The sequence below is a fragment of the Odontomachus brunneus genome, unplaced genomic scaffold (genome assembly GCF_010583005.1).
Source record: "Odontomachus brunneus isolate Ranch 3 - 2012 unplaced genomic scaffold, Obru_v1 Obru_scaffold_128, whole genome shotgun sequence".
NCBI classification, from domain to species: domain Eukaryota; kingdom Metazoa; phylum Arthropoda; class Insecta; order Hymenoptera; family Formicidae; genus Odontomachus; species Odontomachus brunneus.
Genome location: NW_022639578.1, coordinates 770,876 through 797,940, shown reverse-complemented (window position 1 = coordinate 797,940; position 27,065 = coordinate 770,876). Strand labels below are relative to the sequence as shown.

The 27,065-nt window shown below is 44.2% G+C and overlaps 1 protein-coding gene across 5 annotated transcripts in view; it reads left to right on the top strand.

Annotated features, from left to right (window-relative positions):
- Positions 1-27,065, top strand: part of LOC116849934 (protein abrupt) — an 80,439-nt gene that overhangs the window by 34,008 nt on the left and 19,366 nt on the right. Inside the window, exons 2-7 of one of the 5 annotated variants that reach the window (XR_004379215.1) lie at positions 458-694; positions 1,138-1,341; positions 1,645-1,810; positions 2,577-2,630; positions 3,561-4,789; positions 23,432-23,571. Coding sequence is in view for 4 of the 5 variants with exons in the window: in XM_032827608.1 (XP_032683499.1) it covers positions 458-694; positions 1,138-1,341; positions 1,645-1,810; positions 2,577-2,630; positions 3,561-4,339 (1,440 nt within the window). In the remaining variant the exon portion in view is untranslated. Of the gene's footprint in view, positions 1-457; positions 695-1,137; positions 1,342-1,644; positions 1,811-2,576; positions 2,631-3,560; positions 16,171-21,080; positions 26,803-27,065 lie in introns of those variants that run through there. The other 4 variants (XM_032827610.1, XM_032827611.1, XM_032827608.1 and 1 more) reach the window with 4 other exon arrangements.

Here is a 27,065-nt window from a genome sequence, read left to right as displayed (position 1 = left end):
CTCTCTCTCTCTCTCTCTCTCTCTCTCTCTCTCTTTCTCTCTCTCTCTCTGAAAATACGATATTTAACAACAAAACCATCTAAACAAATTTGACATACATACATGCCTTAGCAAGACAAATATTATTAACAATCTATATCTTCACTACCAAAAATATAGTAAAAGAATTTATATAAAAAAAGAAAATAATTATCTTTCTCCGTGTGGAAATATTGGAAATGTTTTAGAAAAAAATAAAGAAAAATATGGAAAAATTAGAAATATATGAAAAAATATATGAAAAATATATGAAAAATATATGAAAAATATATGAAAAATATATGAAAAAATATATAAAAAAATAAAAATACATCTTTATTTGCTGCACATATACATGTATCGCTTGAAGCGACTATTATCTAGTTTGCAAAAATACCAAAAATTCACATACGAGAGAAATGTTTGTTTTTCTGTGCAGGCGAACCCATGTCAACATCCAATTGTGATTCTAAGGGACGTAGCGCCGTCCGACATGGAGTCGATATTACGCTTTATGTATCATGGCGAGGTGCACGTGGGTCAGGAGCGACTGCCTACCTTTTTGCAAACAGCGCAGATGCTTCAGGTTCGAGGACTGGCGGATGTCAACAGCGGCGCGGCGACCGCGAAAATTCCGCCGCTACCGTCGTCGGCCGGCAACAACGGTAGCGCACCTGTAAGTTGTCTCCGGCAGTTTAATATGGAAGTTGGAAAATTAATTATACGAATTATACGGCTGGTTTCGAACTTTTAATTAATTTAGCCTTAATTAAAACGAATTTTAATTAATGTGCTTTTAACACCGCGGCGCCGCCGCCGCCGCCGTCGCCACCGCCGCCGCCACCGCCACCGCCGCCACCTCCGCCGCCGTCGTCGCCGCCAGCCTGACAGGCGGAATCCCGGCTAGGATTTCGCGCTTCGTCCTTTAGCTTTTAATTTCGCGACTCTCCTCGTAATAGACGTTAAACAAATATTACGCGCGGCAGTTTTAATAATGAATGAGAGAGCGTTCGGACTTTTGCTGATCGATGAGATTACCGAATGATTAAGTGTTGAAACGTTCACACGAATGCGTGGCTTTTTCCCTTCTATTACCCGGGTTGTCTTTGATTTCATCAGGCGACACCTCGTAATCCTTGGCAGGATACTGGCAGAGATCTCAATGAAGACGGTATGAGCCCCACGCCAAACAAAAGAGCCAGGAGCTACAGTCCGACAATAGCGAACCACGTCGAACACAAGTCCGATCTTCAAGAGTCCTTGCTAGGTCAGGCTCTCGAAGGTGGTCCTACAATACACACAACACCCAGCAACAATGTACAGGTGAGCGACAATATGCATTCACACGTCTACGGGCAATTTTGCATACGAAGATACAAGTATTTGATCTCGTGAAATTCGTTAATGACGTTATACTATATGACGTTATATTATAGGAATGACGTGTAATTTATTTAACAACTGTGTACTTCATAATTGTCGAAATTATAGAGGAAAAGAGAGAGAGAAACAAATTCGCGCGTTATTGTCATTATCATGTTACCGCAATTATCACTTGTTATTCTCCGCGTAACCTTCATATTACCCGCATTATCGATCATTTATTCGAATCTCATCTATGCTTAGGCACAATCGACCGGTGACGACTCGAATTCCATATCTGACAACGAGGAGGACGCGTCGAACAACGACAGCATTCTGAACTCTGTAAAGACCGAGCCAAGTGATATTCTAAACGATGCTATGGAACACCACCGTAGTAACTTCCCTGCGGCACTGTTGAATCTTCAAGGTAATTATTCGACTTCCAGCTCAAAATCCCGCATTAATATTTATAACGCAATTTGGGGCTCGAGAAATTGTGAGAATTACGTCCCGTCACAATTTAACAATAAGCGCTTGGTGTTCCGAAATAAAAAGAACAAGCGGGATATTTCCTCACTTGTGAAAAAGTTGATTTATATCGACAGCAGCTGGCGTAAATTACAGGCCGCTCGTTAATTCGCGCAGGATAGGGTTAAATCGACGGCACCGCGGCATAAAAGAAAACCCAGTATTGCCGCGAGGATGTAAATCGATCTTTTTTTTAATTATAATAGTGCATTTAATTACTAATTACATTTGAAATTAATAATTAATTTCTCGTCTAGTTACTAATTACTTTCGTAATTAACAATTAGGCCGACTTAATTAGTAATTACGGCTTTAATTAAAATTAATTAATGAATAATTACAATTATTTCCATTTGTGTGTATATAATTTCATTGTATTTCTTGACTTGCGAAAATGCATTAGTATGAATCTATTATTAAGCGTAACGAACTAACGTGTCATTAACATAATTTAATTTTGTTTACTCGTATCAGCGGAATTCATGCCGTCAGTAATTGAGTGTAGCGCGGATGCCGCGATAAATATTTGCAAAGTAGTTGGTGACATATTTTTAATTATATGTAACACACGCGGCGAATCGGCCGTCGTTTGACCGCCACAGCCTCCTCACACTCGTCTCTTCGCATATACTCGATTTAGCAGCCGCTCTATTCGTAAATTGCAGGACTGATACCTGGACCGTCCGGGATTCACGCGGCAAATCAGGATTCGACCTACGGTAAGTGAGCTAAATCAGCAATTCGATCTCACCCTTTTAAACATTCTCGAAGCCCAGACTAGTATCCTTCCGTCGTTTCCTAAGACTCTGGTCTCTCGTTGTTGCGTTGAATGCATGGAACTCTCGTACCTCTCACAACCCTGCATCCCCTGCCAGCTACCCCTCTTATCACACGGTGAGCAGCGTATTGTGGAGTCGCACCTCGACGGCTCTTCAAGTTCGTTACTGCGGCGTATCTTACTTGCCAGAGACGCAAACCCCTTTCACACCCACGCAATTACTATTAGGTTCGAAAATGAGCTTCACGTCGTGCCTTCGTCTTCGTCTTTATCTTCGTCATCACGTTTGCGACGTGAGGCTCATTCTCGCCCGACAATTGCCTTGGGGACTTGTGTAAATGTGAAATCGGTTCGCGTCGTAACTTGTTACATTGACGGAATCCTGCATAGGGCGCTCGATCGTCTTCAGGATCGCCATGCGAATATCAAACCATAAATCTGAACCTCGATGATTTGTTATCAATATAGTGATATTTTGCTCGATCGGCGACACATTCGACAGTTTGGATAAGAGTCGGAAACAAAAACTGCGATTCGAGAAGGTGATAACGAAGAAGAGACCGAAGTAGGGCGCACAGGAGGGCGCCAGGAACGATTGCCGTGCTAACTCGCACTATACAAAGGATCGAGCTTGATCCTAGGTTTAGGGAGAGACTCGTTTGGGGAGGGACTGAGTGAGAGTCGTCGAGGGCGAGTTGTCCTTAAGACCTGGAAACTCACTATCAGAAAAGAGGAGGTCGGAAAAGCGCATAAGAAAGGGCTGCGAGAGGCAAAAAAAACAAAAAAAAAAAAAAAAGAAAGGGCGATTGAGAATAGTGTTTAAGGGATCATACGAGGTTGGCTGAGGACTGACATTGGCTGGTGGTTCCAGGGCGGTGGCAGCCCTCTGGAGGAGATGGTTCAAGCTCGAGTTCCGGTTGGCTGCCGGGTACATCCTCCGCTAGGAACGAACACGCCGGGTCTGGAACTTATCAGAGCGGTGGTCACAACTCGAAAGGTCAGGACCTCTCGGCTCTCCTCCAACACCACCATCATCATCAGCACCATCATCACCATGCCACCAGCCAACAGTCGTCGCAGCAACACACCCTCAATGCCCTCAACCCCCTCAACAGCCTCAACACAGAGCAACTGACGATGATGCATCAGAAACTGCAGAACAACCTCCAAAGCCTTCAGCAGAGCGGTGCCGCTAAGGGCGATCAGCTGAATCTGATGCTGCAGTCCTGCGCGAAGGACAAGATTGAGAGTATGGCGATGCTTCATCAGCAACAGTCTCAGAGGCGGTACCACCAGCAACAGATGGATAACACCAACCACACCGGCAAACCCAAGTGTCCCGAGTGCGGCAAGATATACTCGAACAATTCCAATCTGAAGCAACACATCGTCAACGTTCACACCGTGCAGACCGAGTACATCTCGTGCCATGTGTGCAACAAGCAATTTAAGACCAAGCAGTATCTGCAGATCCACCTACTCTCTATGCACGGAATCAGAAAGCGAAAGAGCTACCCCCTGTACCAGGTGCAAACGCATGTGCAGGCGCAACAGCAACCATCTTTGCAGCCTGCTTCTCAAGCTTCCGCGGGTCAACCACCCCAACAGCAATATGCTGCGGCGGATAGATGGCCCGACGACAAGCAGTGATCCGAGAATTGAACGAAACACGAATCATACTCGTGATTATGTTGCCTACGTATACACGCGAGAGGCTCAACGCATAGATGTCATCCCATTTGTCCCCGAGCAAATCGCGATGAAAGAATTCCGTTAGGGGCACTGTCATTGCTGATCGGCCGTGCAGCTAATCGTCTCACAGTGACGAATCCGCTGTTATCACGCCACGAAGAAATCAAACGTGGACGGACAACACACCCGCGCGCATCGTTGTGCTTTAGAGAGATGCCGATTATGACGCGTACTTGTGTGTCTTTTAGCGAAAGTGAGATGACACTGATCGCTATCGTATCGTAACACGGTACCGTGATCGTAGTTGTTAATGTATGTATATATGTACATGTAGGCTCTGCGATGCGCTGGAGGAAGGTGCGCCGATGCGGCATGCCTAATATTCGCGAGTAACATGGAACGACGAAGGTGCGTGCAATCCTATTAGTTAGCAGTTATTACGGAGCAATACTTAAAATTTTAGTTTCGAAACGATCTCACAGAGTGTGTTCACTCGGACTAGTAGACAGGCATACTGCGACGACGAGCTTCTGCTCCGAAAGTAACGTGAAAGTAAGCTCGATTATTGTCTGGATTTCGCACGTTATAGAACGTGCGTTCTTCTCTCACAGCTGAGAACAATTAGATTTAACAGAGATTTTATAGTCTGATATGTGTAAGGGAAAAATTACTTGACATATAAAAACTTCTATTTTGCAAGTTTCCGCAAGCAGAATTTAATAAATTAATTACCGATACACAACCGCAACATTAACGTTCCAGGTTTCACTATTTTATCGGCCAATAATCTGATTTGTTGTAAATATTTATCGCATACATACGTCGGTTCTCTCTCCCCGCGCTTCTCGCATATCTCGGAGAGATTACGCTGGAGATAACAGTATACACTTAATCGGTAGATCACAAATTCACATTTACACATCCGATATTCTGACGCATTAATTTTCGCGTGATATCACCGAATAATTCGATTACACATTCCACCTCCCTCTCAGCGCATCAGCGCCGGTTAAATTTGACCCTGAGTGTGCGTCGAAAGGGCCGCGCCTAAGCGATCGAAGCTCACTCGCAGATATTCGTTTTTTATTAGAGCTCGGATAAGGGTGCGGAGGTGTCGATAGGTAAGGTGGAGGTGAAAGAGGGATACTGGTACGAGAATTGGCCGACCTATTTTTGTCCCGTACCGCAGTGCGCAGTTCACCCTTCGCGGCAACGATAAGCAGGCCTCCTCGATTGGTCGGGAGAGGCAGGACGGGGAGAGTGTGAGAGAAAGAGGGATTGAGAGAGCGAGAGAGAGGGAGAGAGAGAAAGAGAGAGAAAGCACCGCGAGAGAGCTTTCTCGTGAAATTCTTCGCGGTATAAATAGTGCGATAAGTAAAGTGGTATGACCGGCCCCGTTTCTTGAAAGGCAGTCCGCGTCGTGAAGCCACCCTCTCTCACGGTGTATTCACCCTTTGTGGAATTGGCGGCCTTTATGGAAGATTCGGGCGGAATGAAGGATTATGTGGAAATGGATAGGAAAGCCGGAGATACCAACTCCCACCTTGAAGAGCCATCGTGATTAATTTCGTTTTTCTTGCATCATCTCCTTTCTGTGAAAGGACTTTTGAACTTGCACGTGTGAAACATATATTTCGATGAGGCTTGACAGAAATCTAGAAATCTTATTTAGTTTCCGCACAGAGACTGGTAAAAATCGCGTTTATAAACGTATATTAAATGTTAAGAGAAAACAGTTACGAGTCCCCCCCTCTCTTTCTCTCTCTCTCTCTCTCTCTCTTTTTTGAGGAGAACGAAATTTCTGGAAACTTGCGTGATCAGGATTTCGCGAAGTTACTTTGCATAGCTATCGGAAATGAAGCCACGCTAGTTGCAATCTCATGACAGCAATATATCATAGCTGGCATGAGTGATGTACGCAACATCGTGTAATTAATCACGAGATTCTAGCCGATCGTCACTGATGATGTCAATTTACCTCGCGAGCACAAAGATAATCGCGAGGCAGACAATCCGAGCGGTTCCTTTGTCGCTGGACTTGTTTCTCTCTCGCGTAGAAAAGAAAAATAATAAAATCTAACGGATACTTTCGCGGAGAGAATCCAGGATAGGCCGGCGCAGCATCACTTTGCCATTCGTGACGTCTATCGGGAACATGAACATGTACGTATGTCACGCACGCTATCGTCCGCGGTATTACGAGGGAGAAAGAGATAGGATACGTCGTATTGATCTCGAGGATTCAACAAACAGCACCTAGTACCTCCCGCACGTTCCTCTCTGACTCTATCTTGCTCCTCCACCCGGTGCCAGTCCCGCCCTCATTCCCGCTCCCTCTTTCCTTCGCCGATACCTCTCCCTGTCTCTCATCGTGTTCCATACCATTCGATTCGCCCTCGCGTATAGGGTTTGATGAGGGCAAGCAACCCCGCTCGGACGATAATCGCAATTCCATTGTCGGGCTTTCGATCGCCGTCGGTCTCGTCCCGACGATTCTTCGCGTAAGGACCTGTCTCCTTCCGCACTTTCGCTACGACGGGAAATGAGACCGGCGAATCGTATCGCGGAATGATATCAGGAAAAGTAAATTGCAACCGCGAGGTTTCCCTCGCTTTATATCGCTGCTTCTGCGGGGTGTCGTCGCGCACGAGGCGGTACAGAAACACGATGACTATGTCGAAATAATATGATACTAATGAAACGAATATCATTTCGTAATGTGTTACCAAATACGAAAAAATGGCAGAATATTCAAAATAGCAAGACAGAAAAACGTTAAAAATAGCAAGAATGAAAAACACGTCAGAATACTGAAAATTATATTTCTGATATCGCGTTGAAAACACACAGCAAGAAGTGCTTTAAAGCTTTTTGTGAGACGAAAGCAATTACGTGAGTGAAAGCAATCGCGTCATCCTGATCATTCTCCTAGATATATCCAAGAAAAGAGCTCATAATACCCATCATAAGCGCCCATCAAATAACTAACTTATAGATTCTCCGTAACGCGCGAGGCAAAATCTCAAGTCACCTTAGTAGACAACATCGCAGACTTGAGCCAATTCGCGCAGTTGCTAAACGACAACAACGATTTCGCAGAAGAGACCGGTGCTGGAAACTTGCGCGTAGATCGGGGGAGAGAAGGGGAGGGGGAGACGCGGATACGAGGTGGGGATGATTTAGTCATTCGTGAAAAGTAAACATTCCGAGGAAATATTAATTTAACCAGCGGAGCCATTTCGACCCATCGATCCGGCGCTTGTTAACGGCGCGAGTGCCTGTCTCGGGCTAGCAGATTGCCGATTTCCGCAGGCGAGCGAGCGAGCGAGCGAGCGGGCGAACGAGCGAGAAGTTCGCTGGAACACGCGATGGTCGGGCCTATGACCATCGACCACGCGATACCACGGTCTCAGCTCGTGTTTACCCTCGTTGCGAGAACCCCTGACAAAACAAACCCCACCGGCTTATCCAATTCCGCGGTCTTTCTACGAATCTCTTCCATCTCGTGCCTCGTGCCAACCCCCGACGCTCGCAACCCCTGTAAATGGAGGCAGGTCTTCGCATTTGTTCCCGGCATCCCCGCCTGTGTGCCCCTCTTCTCCTCGCTATCTGCTCCCTCATCCACGTACGTTCCGACTCTCCCTTCGTGCCTTCTCCTCCACCCTCCCGCCCCCCTCAGACCCCTCGATTTCGTCGCGTTCTCCTTATTTCGTACCATCGGCGTAAAACTTCGTCGCCTATGAGTGCGGTCTCGCCTAAAAGCACTCACTGGTACTCGCCCCGGCGCCCGGGTGCGGCCGGGGGTAGAATTCACTTCCGTTCCAGGACGTGCGGTAACCCAGTGACACGAGGCTCGATGCGGGAGAAAGCGATAGGATGGGATCAGCTGCGAGGCTGCGCCGTCACCCGCATGACTCTCGCGACGGTGATTGATGATCGCCCTTTATGGATACTTTCGAATGGTATGAAGGTGATGCGGTAGTTCTTCGAGATGCGACTTTTTCTCTCCTTAACCATCACACGCTATTTCGATAATTCTCCATTGACTAAAGCGTCACAAGTGCCAAAAATGTGTATAGGATAGATATGTCCTTCGTGTATTTTTATAGTTCGCGAATTTTGGGAGATTGAACATTTTGATTTGCAAAGTGAATATACGATTGAATGATCATCGGACGCCGCATGCGACATCAATGAATTCGCCGTGGGCGTTGTACAAATATCGCACACGCTCTATCTCGGTGAGAAATTCTTGCTAGGATTTGCCCGGAAGCTATGATGCTTTTTTCCGGGGTTGTGGGTTTCGATCAAATTGCAGTCCTTCCGAGCCAATGGCCCGTGGGAAAACCACCGTTGGCAGCGAATACACATATAACGCGCGCGGTTTGAGAGATACCGGGTTGAGTTTCGCGACAGAGTTAACGAAAAAGAGCAAAAACTGATATTTCGAAATTGTCAAGGAGAGAGAAACCGGTATCAAAATTAAAATTGAAATTAAAACCAGTCACGGCTGGTCCCGCATCGATATTAGTTCTGGTTAAATTTTTGGAACATTATATTTCAATTTCCGTGTGTGAATTATTTTTCTCACAATTGTTACTCGCAGTTAACGTACTATTAATAACTCGAGACTTTCTTGCAAAACATCAACGCAATTTATCGGGAAAATTGTCCATTTGTCGTTTCGTCCAAAAGCGAAATTAATTCGATTGCGTAAATCTGTATATTTTTTTACAAATCCAAAAGAACTCAGTCTTCAATCTAAAAGTCCCACGAACATACGTCCTCGGCCTGACTGTGAGAGACATCGAGGAAAATTACGCGTATCATTCCAGCCAACGAAATTACGTGTCAGCGTGACTTATGTCCTTTTTGCGCGGGTCCTTATCTTGATCACTCGAGCTGGATTCCAGCAGCCTACGGATCCATGTTCTTCGCTGCAAGGTCGACTCTCGATCGTGCTCTCTCGGCAGATTAGAGCCATCTATCACCCAGAGCCGATCCGGATAACTTGGTTTCAGGCTTGGTCAGATTCTTATCGGCCCCGTCGCGCTCCCGTGATAAGGGTGTCGTGGCTTTGGCCGCGTTTAACTATCCGCTGCTCGGCGTGTACGTGATATCCTACAGGCGATACATACAAGTTAAGGGGAAGAAGGATCGCGAAAGAATTCCGGCCGTGACGGTCGTGAACTCAGGGATCGCGTGAGCGCGTCTACGCGACGAGAACGGCTCGATCGATGTCTGCGCCGTCAGCTCTGTGTGCACATGCACGTGCCGAAGCTCCGAACAGCACGTGGACGAAGGGACGTAGGAGGCCGCGTTTCCTGTTTGTCTTCTTTCCTTAATCTTTGCTGACTACCCGCATCCTCAAAACGTCCGTTTGAATCTTGGCTTTCCGAGAGGGTGTCAGGAAGAACGGAAAAAGTAGACCCGATTATCCGAAGTTTAGAAAGAAGATCTCGAAGTAGATACTGTGGAATATCGTTTCTTCTCGGGATAATTCAGTAAGTCTCGATGTTGTGCTTATTTCTGCTGGTATGCGCTCTTTCGTTCGTTTCCCAATCACTTTTAATCGTTGTTCAATTACTCTTAATCCTATCGACATTCTGGAAGGAAACACAGTCAACCCGATATAATCCCGAATTCTCCGGCAAAATATAACATTCAAAGTGCTAACTCTTTTGAAGCGATTCCAAGAATAGCGCCCTGATACCCAAGAAAACGAGGAAACTTCGTGTTGTAAGGATTGGAAAGGTCTGCGGAGAAGATCGATGACGCGATCAGGTTACCCCAGTCGAACTCTCTTCGGAATGAAAATCACAGTTGAAACAAAGGTCATTGAGAAGAAGAAAGGAACCGGAAATGAGACGAGATTGGATGTAGTGGCCCATTTTGGGAGTGCCATCAGATGCCATCAGATATATACTGCGAGTTAGGGGCAGCGGATAGGACTTACATAGGTGGTCTACATGAGCCGTGTAGAAGGTAGAGAACACTGGAGGACACTTCGGGAAGGATAAAAATGGGGTCCTTGCGCGATAAGCAGAGCAACGAGACGAATGCACGGTGTCACATCGAACTGTTTGTGCCTTTCCTCTTTCCGCTCGTCTCTTCTTTCTGTCTATCCCTCAGTATACCCTTCCTTCATCCGACCTTCCTTATCCCGACGCCCATTTCGTCTCTTGCCTCCTTAATGTCCTGAGCTGCCCTCTTCTCCGTCTTCACCCTCGCGGCATCCACGTGCTGCCATCGTCGCGCGGGTAGAAGGGAGCCGGGCCGCTCGGAGGGTGGCTCGCCGTATATTGCGTTTTCCCGACAAATGACAATTGCAATTCTCTCTCGGAATCTGTCGCATTAGTCTCCGCGACACCGTTTCCACAAGTGACCGATTTCGAGAGAAGTATTCTGGCTTGCCTGAATGCATTACTATCTCAAAATATTCGTGGAGTGTGGAAAATAAGATCATGGGCGAACTTTCGGCAGCTTCAGAATCGCTTAATGATGAGAAGATGTAACATACGCCGTGTCAAGGTGCAATTACATTTTGTTGAATTATATTTTGATTTTCTCTCTCTCTTAAAATGTGTAGAAAAATAATTTGAGGGCATACACTGAGAAAAATTTCTGGTAATAATTATCCAACCTATATTATAATACTACATTTAGTAGTTATTATACTACTGTGTTATAATTACTACATTTAGTAAAATAGTATCAACTAAATATAAGAGGTAAATATTGCTATAGGAAAGTTAATGTTACTAACAATTTTGTAATTATTACCAAACATTTGGTAACATTTACTATATTGGTTACTATTTACCAAATGGTATGGTAAAACGCATTTGGTGAGTATTACCAAACTTTTTTTTTCAGTGTAGGAAAATGTTAAAATCACACTTATAGTCGTGAATACGATGGCGCGCGCTTTCGACTCTGTATTGCTGTTGCGCTTCCGAAATCGCCGTCACGGATACCCGCTTTACTCCCCCTGCCCTATTGATCCTCGTCGATATGAGAGGGAAACGAGAACGCATTTCATGGACACTGCAACAGCGCGGCAAACGTGGCGCAGCCGGCTGGAAAAAAATTACCTCTGAAATCCACTTAACGCAATAAAAACGGCGTACATCAAAGGTGAAATCTCATCAACGAGGAAAAGTTCAAATGCGCTTTTATCTGAAAAAAGCACGAGCTCTTAAACAAATTGACAACAATTAATGGATATTCATGTGTCACAAAATAGCGCCTGCAACGGTGATTAAGAGCGACAAATCTCATTATGGCTACGGTGAACACACATTCTCTTTCCCAATTTTTCTTCATAATCTAAAATTTGAACGATGAAAAAAAGGAACGTGTCGAGCGAAATGTTGAACAAAACGCGGGGCTGCACGACGTGATGGCGAAGTGTCCGTTATACTTTCGTAACTATCATCATTCATACCGTCAATATGAACTCGGTAAATATGGTACCATCATGGTCTCGTAATTGCGAGACCTCACAACTCGTTCGTGATCCGCCTCGTTCTATCGACCGTCAGAGACGCGAAAGTTACAGGCCGATTGCGCCTACTGAAACGGCCCCCTACTCGCGACATCCGCCAACTTTCGAGGGGAAACAAAAAACGGGGACTGTGAAGGACGAACTCCGAAGCTGGCAACTTGTCCATTTCCTGATGCCGACGGCGCTCTTGCCGGGATTCAATCAAACTTGCAAAGCTTTCGAGTACTCGGTCCGCTCGTTCTCGGATTACTCGCGAGTAAACAGCGACTGTGCACGGCCTCCAGCACGACGACGCCAGGCGTCGATAAGAAGACGCCTAGGAAGAAGGCGCGGACGCCGGCCTGGTACTTGTTTGTACTCCCGCTTCGTACTCTCCCTCTCCTCTCTCTCTCTCCCTCTTTCTCCTCTCTCTCTCTCTCTCTCTCTCTCTCTCTCTATATATATATATATATATATATATATATATATATATATATATATATATATCTTTCTCTTTCTCGGGGAAGAGAGTTTGCGGAGGGAAAATTAGCAGACGGGGTTGGCGGGCGAAGGGGAGGATATCGGGTGATGTGGACCGAGGGTGGAGTACTGTGGAAAATCAATGTGGTCATAGAAGAAAGGCGGTGGGAGAAAGAGATAGATAGGAGCTGAGGACAAGGATCCTTTATGTCGGGTCACGTCTTTAATATACCCCGCGTAGGCGGCGGTGGCTGCGCCGGGCTTAATCAATCTTCACGGCGAAGCGATGTTGCGCCGCACGGATACTGCATCTGTGATAAACGCGCGGCGTTACGTTCGCTTCGATTGAGACCGATCGCGGAGGTGAAATTTGCACAGAGATTACGAGACGCATTGTATATCGTCGTTTTCTGCATGACGTGCGCAGAAAACGGCTTTTGGTTGTTCCAAAGGGCTATCTCAACAATAGAGAAGTTACCCTCAATTCTCCTTATTCTTTTCTACAACTAAACGGATTTTCTTTCATTTATGGGTACCATAAACTAAGGACCTTTGTAAACCAAGGTCTCTATGCCTCTGGTGCCTCTTTGAATATTCTGTGTGATTATGTATGTTGCAACTATCATTTTCTTTCGTCATGTTACACTCTTGCTTACTTCTGGGAACATATGCAGCGTTGGTATTCTCTCGTATCTCGTAGCCTTTACAATGTGTAAGGCATATTGTCTGAACATTACAATCCATTAATTATCTCGCTGTGATATTCTTCTCTCTTCTCAGGTCTGCATCCGTATTACATTATTCAATGTCATCCGTTGCATCCTTTGTTAGAAAAAAAAGTAATTTTTTCCTGTAGTTTTTGACTTTTTTTCAATACGTCAGCATAAATCTCGACCTTAGACCTAATACTTGGCCGAGACCAAGCACTAAGTCTTGTTGGGTAACTTTTGTCGGCAAGAACTCTTACTGAAATCAATTGCTGAACTATGAAGGTCTTGCTCATAACAAATGGATACATCCAGTTTCTTGGATTCAACTTTTTGTGAATAGTACCATTCTTTGAAAAATTTGGTAAGAATTCATTTGTAAGAATTCATTCCACTCATTGAATACTTTCCTATAAAAGGAAGTATTCAAATCTTTGTAAGCAAACGCCGAAACTTCCTGAATTATAGGAAAACGAAACTATCAAAAAATGTCGTAGAAATTGAGCGAAGGGTTAGTACTTGGGATTCAATCCCAAATATCATCTTACTATAATTCTGAATCCAGAAATATTTGTCTGTTTTTCTTTAATTCGTAACTTTGAATAATCGATATATAATTATACGTGAATCCTGTGCAACACGATAAGCATTGTACACAAATATTCTATGCACCCAAGTCAACGTCATATAAACCAAATTTAAATTTGTCGATCGCGGGATGATCATCAGCAGGGTCAATAAGCGACATGCCCGTCAACCAGACGAAGGCATTTCATGAAAAAGAGACGACAGAACTCTCGCAAGAGAGCGAGGGGAAAGAGAGGAAGATAGAGAGAGACAGAAAGAAGGGGAGGAAGAGAGAGAAAGAAAGAGTTAGGATACCAGGGGAGAGCGAAATGAGAGACAGAGTAGACGGAGGCAGAGGAACTATACAGGGTGCGAGAGAGGGAGTGACAGAGAGAAAAACACAGAGGCCGCGCTTCCCCCGAGGGTCCTGGGATCGATCCCTGTGCAATTTCCCGCACATGTCCGCATTGATCTGCCCTCACTTGCCCCTGGCATCCACCCCTCGCCACTGCTCAACCACCACCATCGTCGCCGCCGCCGCCGCCGCCGCCACCACCACCACCGCCGCCACCACCGCCGCCGCCGCCACCGCCGCCGCCGCCGCCGCCGCCGCCGCCATTGCCGCCGCCACCACTGTCGCCGCCAACCATCCTAAGCTTCTTCGGTAGTACCTCCGATCACCCAAACGCCTACTCCTAACCCCGTCTACCCTTCGCCGCTCCCTTCGCGGACCAAAGTCATTCCAACTACGTCAATTCACCCTCTACTTTTTTTCCCAACGTACCCGAATCTCACGCACCCGCGGCTTAACGCACGCATGTCACGCGCGCTACAGATATCATCCCCTTCGACAGTCGCTGATACGGTTCAACTTTGTTTTTATGAGTTCGACCGAGATCCAGGCGATCGTTGCGTATTTGTGGACGTACGCAGTTCTCGAGGAGCGTATTTGATGCGTGTTGTGTGCGCGCACTACGAGAATAATATTCCTCTGCCAATAACTTTATGACTTCGTGCCAATATAATACTTTAAGAGGTATTTTTAATATGCCGTGCTAGCGATACACTGTTTTGTAGGCTTTCATGTCGACGGTTTCAACTTGAATGTTCTGCTACTTTGTTTTCTGCTTTATTTCGTTATCAACCTTTTATGTAATTTATCGAGAACGTTTTGATTTTTGTATTTTTCGATATGGCCAGTTTTTTTCTTCTTAAGGCCTCTGCGTATTTCTGTTGGCCCACGCAATTCTAGTTGGCAATCTCCTGAGGCGAAATTCACTCCGAATACGTAAATCCACCCTTTATTTCCTTCTAACGTGCCTGGAACGCGCGCGCTCACGTCTTAACACACGCGCGTCACGCACAGCGGTACCCACCCTTTCAACGTCTTCCAATACTTTTTTACCCTTCCTCCGTATCTTCTATATCCATGCAATACCGTATCACGTGTCCGTCGAATTTATTGTCTTATATATCTTTCTTGATACATATTTCTGAAAGTATACGCTGCTGAGCAACACTCTCCCGTTAGCTATTCCAGATAAATATATTTTTGAAAGCATATTTTTTACAAATATCTAGAGATATATTTTTACAATAGTTTTGTAAATACGTTTTGTTATATTTTCAAATCTTGGTTGTTGACGAGATATTATTGAGACAATTTGTGGCAGTATATGTGTGTAATATAAAGTCAACGCTTACTCCAAATTCGCGAATTTACGCAATATTTAAAATTTACTTTTCAAAAATAAAATATTGAACTCGAATCATCGTTAAATGTGGTCATTACATATAACAGCCCTGAAGAGAAGTTTTCTTTTCACTTCGTACTAAAAGCATGAGTTTTTATTTCGGCTATCTTTACACCGACGCGTTTTTGCCTGCTATGCTCCTCCCGTTCCGCGTCTACATAGTCTTGTATTTTCCGTTATGGCTGCCATTGCCAAGCAATCTCAGTTTCATCCAGACGGCTTGAGCCATCCAGCCGCTTTATTCTAACCCTCCCGTTTGCAAATCCAACTCGGCAGGACGCGAGAGTTGTTTCAACTATGCGAAATCGCCTCCCCCTCCTCCCACCAGCCCCAACCTCTTCACCTAACGCATTCTCCCGTGCGTAATACACGTGCGTGTTACGCAGAGTACGCGATACATCGCATCCCGATAGTTGGGGTAAACTCTCTCGATGGAAGACATGGTTTTTCAATTTTAGAAATACGTTTCTCCCTGCTGTCTCGCACGAGGAATTTCCTCCCTAGGAGAAGCCTTGAAGACCATCATCAAATTGTTCCATGTTACACCCGGAAACTTTTTAAATTCGGAAATCTTTTTCGTGTTTTAAGAGCAGAGAGTGTATCGGGTGGGAAACTCCAAGAGGAATTTATTTCAAGAAATTGGCTTTAGTACTTAAAACGTTCACTACTATGTTATTGTGCGTCTTAATCTCGTATGTTTCGAACTAATAGCGTGGGCAGAGAAACTTATTTGTTCGTGCATGTGTATATGTGTGTGTATGGGGTAATTAAAATTAAACGAAATCGGAATAACAATTTTCGATTGTCATAATTATATCAGCATCAAACTGCAAAATTCTAAAAGTCTAGTAAGCATTGCTAATGATTACGATATCATTCAAAAATCGCGAGAGTTAAAATTTCTCTTTCATCCCTATTCAAAAGCAGCGTTAATCGATTAAAATTTCCTTTGACTGAAATAATCGGCAAATCAATAATGAAAACTAATCAATCCTCATATATAAAATCACAAATAATTTCGTCGATTAATGAAATTAATTATTAATCGTGCTTTGATGTGATTGATTATACGCTGATTAATAATTAATTTTATCAATCGATTAAATTATTCGTCATTACGCTTATGACGTTTGATTAACTTTGATTATAGATTTGCCGATTATTTTGGTCAAAGAAAATTCTAATCGATTAATACCCAACATTGTTTAAAAGTATATACATTCCTGCCGTCGCGAGTAATGCTAATTAATATCAATTGCCAAGAAATCGAATTGAGACGTCAAAACGGCAAACTCAGATGCCTTGATGAATTATTACGAGAGTACGAACGATGCTGGCCGTGCAGTGTGAGATGCTATTGGTCCTTTGCCACCCTCGTCCCGAGAAAATGACCGAAAGAACGAACGTTACTTGCCCTCATCGCAATGAGCGATGTACTTTTTTTTACACCTCCGGGACGAGGTAAAAAGCTTAGGTCGCGTTGAAAGGTAGGATGCACGCGAGTTGTCGCAGGCAGCCACGTCGGCTATCTAAATTAAACTTTCCTACCCCTTCGGATTTGCCTCCCTTCCGTTCGACGACCGTCATACATCAAAGCGCCTGTCATAAACCTAAGTAGCCCCTTCGATCGCGGCGATCGTGAAGAAACTCAATGTTAAAAAGAAGAAACGTGTCTTGTATTGAAAATGCACATCAAAAAGACTGATTCCAATTCCGTGACGAGTAGCTGAGTCACAATGGCTCGGCGAAGCTATATTAGCGGATATAATTGGTCATATAAAACCAGCTTCCTTGGATGTCAACGACCTCCTGTAAGGGACGTTGTAAAGGCAAACTCATCTTATTCAACGTTGTCAATAGGAACTGACTCCTTATACAAGAGTGGCAACAGTCTATTTGCAGCGCAGCGCGCCAGAAAGTTCAACGTACGCGTATCATCGAGGTTTAAACTTTATCACTGATTAGTTCCCGCAGGAACTGCTCGTTGTTTCGCACTCGTTGTTTCCACCTTCGCGGCATCGAATCGAATTTCGATGTAGCACATCAAGGCTCGTTTCTCATTTCGATTATACTTCCAGGAATAGAAATTGCACCGCCGCCTATCGATCCCCGGTCCTTCCCTCCCTCTGTGCCCCAGCAGAATCGGCGTTTTCGAGTTACTCGCCCCTGCGGTAACGCAAGGCAGACGCGGAAGGACTTTCCCGGAAACCCGAAGACATCGATCTTCAGGCTCCCTTTGGCCAATCAGCGTGCTGACTGCTCCTCGAGAAGCAGGTCCTCGTTAATGCAGCGCAATTCGTCGGAGCGACGCCGCTAATGGACTGGCGCAATCATCCTGGCTCGCTACCGAATTTCCTTCCTTGTCGACAACATTGGCAACGCTCCCCCCATTTCTTCGTTCTACTTGAAGTTTTTCGCGAAAACCACAGCGCTCGTCCGATCGCTGTATCATCTTCTCGTATTTCATCTTCCCCCTGCCTCAGTAGGCTGCCTTAGCCGTCTTCCTATTTGATTATACGGCGTAGAGTGTCTGTAGTCACACAGAATGACGAGAGTTCTGATTGGTCTTCGAAATATGATACCCAAACAGTGAGAGTTTCGACACTGTTGAGAACAATTCGATAACTATCGGGATCGTTACTATTGAATTCCGCATCACAAACAGCAGACTTTGCAAGAGATGCACGTTTCATTATAACAAAAATAATGAACCCGGTTTTACCGACCTCTTCGTTTAATGCTGTTAACTCAGTAAATTTAGAAACGTACACTCATCTTCTCTCTTAATCGAATTAAAATATTATCTTTTATTTTACTCGTCTCTCTCTTCGAAATGGAATTAAACCATGAAAAAATAAAATTTTATTTCCCCAGCTGTATCGCGAAACTTTCCACAATTTCTCAAGTGGTAATCTCGTTTTGGAAAGAATTCCTCGAAGAAAATCGCGTCCCTTCGTTTATCTTCTCTAAATCTCTTAACATCTTTTCCTATTTCCACGGTCCTTCATCATTCCAGCTATCCCTTGCCCTTTTCCACTTCTCATCCCCGCTTCCTTCCCTCCGTATTTCGTCTTGCCGCCCATCCTTCTTTTCCACACCCCACGCCCGTCTTTCTATCATTCTCTTCCGTCCGATCGGCCCGGAGCTTGGTTGTAATCAGGCGCACACGTACACTTCTCACCCCGATCGATCGAACCTGAGCTTTTAAGATTCTCCGACCGACCACCATCTTACCTGAGTGTACTTCATGCCTGGAAAAAATAATCGCGTGGCATCTAAGAACACTTCAAATCTAAGGGGACGTGAATCTAATAATTGGGAAGTCTCTGCCAATAGTTAAATCGATTATTTACTTGTCGAACGATAAAAAGGAGGAAGAGAGAACAAAGGTTTGAAACGCTGTGAATTTCGCAATTTGCAGCGTTTGGTAATTTCGAAACTTAGCAACCGTGAATTAAAGCATGAATTAAACAGATCGTACGATTGAACATTTATGGTTTAAATAACGACCGTAAGGTCTCGTATTTGCACTCACGCAAATGTATTCAAGAATATATGTGGAGCTGGGAAATTCCATTTTACGGGAGTGGTAAAAGATGAAAATAGGAAGAGGAAAAACCAGGCTTAATGCTTTAGAAGCGATATGACCTTAATTCCACCAGAATTCTGGTGTAGCCCGATTGATACATAAATCATCACGGAATACAGTTTCCCGCGGTTCGCGCTATATATACGCGGCTCTGTAATTCTAATAAATTGGATCGTCATCCACTATAAATCAGAGAGTGGGTCTGCGTACTGCGTTATTCTTTTACATGTTGTTCACACTGGGGTTGGCCGACAAAAGTCAATTTCGAGAATAGAATAGCACGGTCATACGAATACCATGAACTGAAAGCTGAATTATTTTTGCTGTTGCAGTGGAAAAGGTTTTCCCTTTATATCACCGAATTGAATATATTTAACATAAAAATAATATTTTTTTCTTAAAATAAGAATTTCGCAATTCTTTTCTAATTTTAAAGCAGGAAAGCAAGCAAACAAGTTTTCTGACAACCAGAAAAATTGTTCAAGAAAAAAATGGCATATATAAAAAAAATATCAAAAAGAGTAGTAAAGGTCGCGAGTGAAAATCCGTCACACAAGCATCTGACAAGGGCGAGTCCACACTTCCTTCCCTTTTACGTAATGAGACGTACACGAAAGTAGGAGAGGCCTTATGCTTAGAGATTCGTAGGAAAGATAGTCGTAACGAGGCGTAGAGGTTGGATCAATACGAGGGTTCTTACGTAGTTCGCTTACTCTGGCTCTATCTCCCTTCCTTTCCCACCCTTTTGCTCTTCCTTATCTCTTTCTTCCGTCTGGATCCTCCATTTCTCTCGGCTTCATCCTTACGTTTTCTCTATCTCTTTTCTCTCTCTCTTTCTCTCTCACTCTTTTTCTCTCCTTTTATCTCTCAGTCTCTCTCTCTCTCTCTCTCTCTCTCTCTCTCTCTCTCTCTCTCTGTCTTTCTCTCTCACACGGTCTCTCTGTCTTCGAGAGTTTGATGTGCACGAAGACGAAGATGGACGACGATGCTTGCCGATAGATCGAGCACGCTTCCGCTTACCCCTTGAATTTTCCGCCCCGTTCTCAGGGGTGCGTCGCGACAGTGGCAACCGCTCCGAAAGAGGAGGGTAATCTCGCGCCTGTAAGGACGCGTTACGACGCCGAGCGTGCGTTCAATTGTGACGACCGGAAGTCGCCTGGTGAGCATGGTGCCGAAATCGAGAGGGGTAAAACAAATGACAGACTGCGGAAACGTTTGCGTATGCAATCCATTTAGCCTAGGGCCGTCGATTACATTTTTGGATAAGAAACAACATCAACAACATCTACTACTACTACTACAACAACACACCAAACATCCTACAACCGGACATGCCCTGAGAGTACGAGAGTAGTACGCGTGCGAATGTATGTGTACTAGAGAGTAGAAGAAGAGAGAGAGAGAGAGAGAGAGAGAGAGAGAGAGAGAAAGACAGAGAGAAAGTGAACGAGTGCATGTGCCAAAGTGGAGAAAGACGAATGGATCGGGCGCGAATGTGCGTCCGAAGGTATGGAACATGTGTGCCTCTATATGTGTGTGTGTGTGCATATATGTGCGAAACTGAGAAAGAAAGAGAGAGAATGAGAGGGGCTGGGGGAAAAATAAGAAAGGTAGAGTAGAGTGCGAGAGAGATGAGAGAAAGGAATCACGTGTGACTCGCTACATGTGTGCTCAAACACAGAGCTAGCGAAGGAGAGATAGAGAGAATGAAAGAATAGATGGCTTAATGTGTGTTATGTATACATGTGCGAACGTATGTTACACGTGTGAAAGTGTGTGTGAGAAAGAAAGCGTGATCGAGACATCGAATGAGAGAGAGAGAGAGAGAGAGAGAGAGAGAGAGAGAGAGAGGGAGAGAAATTCGCATGCAATAGAGCGTGCTAGATGGTATAAGAGAAAGGGAGAGACTGTGAGACAGACAGAAAGAGTGAGCGAGTGGGAGAAAGAGAGTGTGAGAGAGAGACGGGAAAAGAGAAGGAGAGGGGGAAACAGAGAGAGAGAGAGAGACAGAGAGTCAGCGAGAGAGAAAGAAGACGTAGTGGGGGCGGGAGAGATCGCGTGAGAGAAAGAGTAAGGAAGAAAACAGTATCAACTGACGGGCACGTCCTGGTTGTAGGATCGGCGATGCCGAAGAGGGAGGAGGCCGCGATGTCGGCCGCCGCCACCGATACCACACAGGCGGTGGAGAATTTCGCGAGGCTCTACACGGCACTGCGCCACGACGACGCTAGGCCTCTGTGCCGCTACTGCGGCCGTAGCTACTCGTCGCCGAGCAACCTGCGGCAGCACGTGAAAAACGTCCACTCGGACTGGCCGCCGCCGGACACGTGGCCGCAGTGCAATGTATGCGGCAAACGGTGCAAGACCAAGCACTACCTGATCAATCATCAACTGCAGGCGCACGGCATTCACCAGAGGCCTAGCATGAACAATCCCGCCGCTCAACAGCAGCAGCATCAATCGCCGTCCTCGTCCTCGTTGCCATGAGTACGCTCGGCGTCGTCGTCTGCCAGTCGTCCGGAAACGCGTCGAGACGCGACCGAGTACTCGCCGCTCGCCGAGAGGCTTTAGTCGATATCGCGCGGTCGGAAGCGCGGGGGTTGCTGCCCGCGCTCGATAGGGCTGAATGTCGTGACGGGGATCCTCGTTGCCACTACGGCATCCACCACCGCCACCGTCGGTGTCGGCGTCGGACCGGTTGCCCGCCCGAAATTTGTTTAATCCGTTTACAGCTCCGCTCGTGATGGAACGTTGAGCTCTCTAGCTAACGGTGATCGCCACGGCACGGCGATACGGCAGGCAATATCCGAATGCGTTTCCGATGCGATTACTTGGGCATTAGTGGGCACTAGCGATCGATGTCGTTTTTTGGAGGACACTGTAGTCCCCGCCACGGTATCGAGCACTCCGATCGTAGTTTTCCATCAAAATTGTTTACTCCGTTCGTATATATGGGGTAGAATGTATGTCGTTCTCAGTTTCATTGTGATTGGATATGAGCTGTGATAGCGTATCTCAAAAAGTTCCATGTTCTGAAATGCTCCGAAAACTGGACAATGTTACACGCTTTTGGGGGAGAGAGAGGAAAGAAAGAAAGAAAGAGAAAAAGGAGAGAGAGAGAGAAAAAGGAAGAAAGAAAAAGCGAGAGAGACAGAAAGAAAGAGAGAGTGGCATGTAAGATTCCGAGCTGATACCGTTGCAGTCGTAGTAATACTTTTGTAATCAATGGGAACGGGATACTAATAGGAATCGCGTAACGAAAGAGTACAAAAAGAGCGCAAACGACGGTTGGAGCCCTCTGATGCGCAAAATTGCTTCCGACCGCGACGAATGAATTAATGCAATCGCCAGACCCGGTGTTTTGCATCGACTTTGTAACGACGGCGAACGAAAACGTATACCCCGATACAGTGCAAAAATGGCAGCATCGCAAAAATACTAAGATTTCAATTATACGGGAGACAGAGAGAAAAAAGATCGCCTGTTTTTTATTTTGAAGCTGCGCCTAAAATCGCACGTTAAATCGAATGTATACGACGCCGGAAATAAGTATACGAAACTGATTGAACGCATAATTATAAATATAGCCACACATGAACGCGCGATCGTAAATAATTACACGTCAGGAGGTTCTGCTCGAAAAACCTGTCACGATTGATTAGCGTGTCTGTGAACTGTGTTAGGGCCTCAGACGCAACACCTCCGCTACCTTTCGCCGGAAATCCAGCTACTCAAAAATCAATCTTCAATTTAAACAATATCCTCATTCCCCTATTTTTAAAGAACATTATTGAGCAATCGTTAAGTATCCATATTCTTTTGCACGACGCAGACTCCTTCCAACCATATTCAAGTAACGAATAGTTATCCCGAAGAACTTTTGGCAGTATTGTATTTTAATTTCTGTTAAATTATCTTGTGAATCAAATTTATTGCAGTGTGTGTTCGGATATCCCATCTATGTGTCAACATCTATGATGATCTCGGTAGTTATGAATGTCTGTTACTTTGAATTTCAGAAATGTCCGTTATTGTGTTTCCAATTTCAAAAATATCATTATACTGCTATGCAAATTCAGCTAACAGAATTGGTGTTGCTGATAATATCTGTATACGTTAGAGGTATTCAAAGGATTGCATATTTGAATCAAGAACAACTATTGAAATATGTCGAAATTCGTAAAGGGAATCAGACCAATAGTCACAGCGGTGTCTAAACAATCGTTTTTTTTTTTTTTTTTTATAGAATAAGCGTCTTACGCGCTGATTAAATGGTCTCTATCGGTGCCAATTATGATTAGCGATCGGTTGATAGCAAGTAGTAAGAGTCGGTAATCTCACTGCGCGAATATTCTGAGATGTTGAACATCGTTGGGCCGAGGTTGGGCGCGCTGTATTATCGTGTATCTCGGGGTGGGATTACGGTGGTGGTGGCTGGTGGTAACGTTGGTGTGGTGGTGGTTGCAGATCACGGGCTTGATGAGGCAGAGGGCGCGGCTTACCACCACCACCACAGCCATCACCAGCAACATCATCGGCATCGCCATCATCATCCACTATCCGTTCCTCCTCCTCACCATCGTCATCAGACGCCACTGGAAGACGACCCATCAATCAATCAATCTTCCACCACAGCCACGACGACGATTACTACAACCACCAAGTACCAGCGCAGCCAGCCACAAGACTTCAGGCAGCAGAGGTTGCTACGCGAGCATCACCGTCAGCACGGTTACAAGTGTCCCCTCTGCTGCAGAACATTGCCAGATATCAGTACGATGAGGACGCACTTGGATCATCATTATCCTAGAGACTCGCCCACCTGTCCTGTCGCCTCCTGCGCCAAAACCTTCTCCCATCCCAACAGTGTCAGAAACCACATGCGACTGAAGCATCCCGTACAATGGGATCAGATTAAAACCTTGAGGTGGACCTATGTCTGATGAACAGGCAAGGATCAGTCCAACTCTGATCACGGGTCGTAATTATAATGTTTCCCAAAAGAACTATCGCCAAAGAAGCGTTACTTTTTGTTTCCCGGTGTGGTTCCGAAATTTCCCGTGTGGCAACTGCGTGGCGGTAATGAGCAGGGATCTCCGCAAAAGAACGTCCGTAACGCTTCAGGTTAAGTTAAGTGCTGAAGTCTGTACGTAACAATAAACTTAAGTCAACGCACAAAAACAATCGTAACGTAACAAAACCGTGATTGTATGTGATCAGGTATCTCATTAAGCGGGATAGTACGAAGTATATTTCTTAATATATACTTCGTATATATATACTCATGTACTCGATACGAGAAGTATATATCTCAAATATTTTATAGAAAAAAGGAGATTGGAACAGAAATATATTTAATTTATTAAATTAATATCTTATACAAAATTTTTATTGCTTTTTTACATTGTTTGGTTATTTAATTAATGCAATAATTAATTTTAAGAAACGTCAGAAAAAGTTTATAAAAATTTGTATAAGATATTAATTTAACAAGTTAAATATTTTTATCAATCTTCTTATTATAAAAGTATTTTATATACTTATCTCGTACATGTGTGTAATAATACATCTGATCACGCAAAATTACACTTTTGTTATGTTACGATTTTCTTTGTACGTTGACTTAAGTCTACTATTACGTATTTCAGTTACAGACTTTAGTTTACGGTCAGTACTTAACAAAACTTAAGCGCTACGGATGTTTCTGTGCGAGGGTTTAAACGGTATAATAGATTTCAACCACGCTTCTTTCGTATAATACAAAAAAATCAACCATTGAGCTGCCAAAATTCTTGGGTGTCTATAATAGAAGGATCCATTTACTTTGAATTTTCGTTCGCAAATATCGTTAAAGTGAAGACTGTTACTCGGTAGGCATTAATTATATACACTCTTGTGCATCAATCGACAATCATTCCCCATGCAAAAGAATTAGGCTTGCTCATTTCAATAGGAGCAAATGTCGAGTTAGAAACAAATTAAACTCGTTATCGCCTCGCAAAGATTACTTTAACCACGAACGCGTTGGAAGAGAGTCTGGTCGATGGAGATTGTATTCTTTATTAGTGCTGTCAGTGTAACTCGGATATTTCTATACTCGTGTACTATCTGGGTACCCGCACTCGCGGGTATTAGTCGTACAAATTAGCAAATAGTTATGAGTACGCAACGCATTCGTTTGTTATTTGTTATTCTGAGATTATTTTATGTATTCATGAAATGAACTTTAGCCATACATTGCTAATGTGAGAAGACGTATGGACTAAAGTTGCTTTCTAAAAAATAAAATAAGCTGTTTGGCCCGAATAGGCGTGAAACACCGAAGTTAACATATTCGAATGATACACGAAAGATACGGGTATTCAGATAAAGTCCGTAAGACTCAGAATATCCGAATATTTGAGTAATATTCAAAAGACTTGACTACCCGAGTGTTTGACAGCACTATTCTTTGTAGCACAATTCGCAACTTATCGAGATTTAAACGAATAGTGTCGATGACGCGACGTGTGAATAACGACCTAAGTTGAGCTAAGTTAAAAGCCGGACTGTCTTCAGTGTGCTTTATTTCGGATCTATCATTCAACCACCCACCGTGAGCTCTACCCCTGATGAGAAGCGCACATACTGTACATATGCGAGAGATTATATCGACAAAGGAGAGAAGAAAAAATCTATAAATCTCTATAAATATATAAATATATAAATATATAAAGAGATATACATAGAGTTGATTTTGTATAAAATGTATGAAGCAGTATTTCCTGTAGAGCCTGAAGCGTAGACGCCGTAGAATCAAGCAACACACACACACACACACACACATATACTCACACACAGCAGACAGACAGACACATCACAGCGACGTCGGTGTACGGTAACGACTAGGTTACGTATCTACAAGAGAAAACAATGTTCCTCTAAGCTGAGTAAGCCAGCCTTATGTTAAATAACGTAGTATTAAGAGTGTAGAAATCGGATGGGAACGTACACGCCGAAAACGGCGGCGACAATCGCGCCGATACCGAGCGGTCGATCGGCTGTAAAAGCTTGCTCTAGCGACCGACACGAGAGATTGCGAATTAGACGTGACGTGTTAGAAAGAGATATTGATTGCGTGTGACAGACGCGACACGGATCTTTCATGAGTGGGTGGATCACGCGAAAATACGTCGACCAGAGACGGTCGCTCGACAACGCCTAGCCTTATTTTTCTACAGTCTTGCGTTTTATCAGTATTCCCTAGATAAAAAGTCCCTAATAAGAGACATTACGTTCGAGACCGTGTACATTAGAACACGCCGCGAGTGAATACGACGAAGTATATTTATATATATATTTCTGCGGGTGTGTACGAGTTGTTAGTTGTGGATCTCGAAGGGACGTTTCGGCGTTGTGCGACATGCGCCATGGGAGAGAGATGCTCATACTCATTTACGTATATATTTCTCAAGTCAATTCAAGAGACTTAATCGATCGCGTTAGTTGACGATATCTAGGAGGATGGATTCCCTGAAGAAATCCATAGAGAATACGTTATATCGACATACCGTTGAAACCAGTGTTTACGCGGCATTGGTGTCTCCGCGAATTTTTCTTTCTTTTCGGTTAGGAATTTTAGAACTTTTTCAGTTTATTTATTATTGACTGTTTCATCATGACTGACAGCTCGTACGACGAACAATGTATAAAATACTATACGCATTATTTTAGCAGATATTAGCTTATATATATATATATACATACATATATATATATATATATATACATAAGAATATACGAAATGAAGTCTATACTATTTAAGTAATGCTTTGTACAATAAAAAGTATTCAGAGAAATCCGGGAGGAAATTATTTTATCCTCATCGCGTCATAGTGAGTATGTGATTGAGTTTGCGTAGGGAGTACAGACACAAACAATGATGTGTGTTTATTCTCGCTGCACTTTGATATTCCTATGAAAGTAGTACCTTCTTGCTCATCAGCATTCTTCATCGTTCGTATCCTCCTTCTCAGTCCACAGGATACCATCGTTTAGATGAAATTTTAGATACTATTATTTCAGTTCTTTTGCTTTTTCTCTGTTGTTTACTAAAACCATG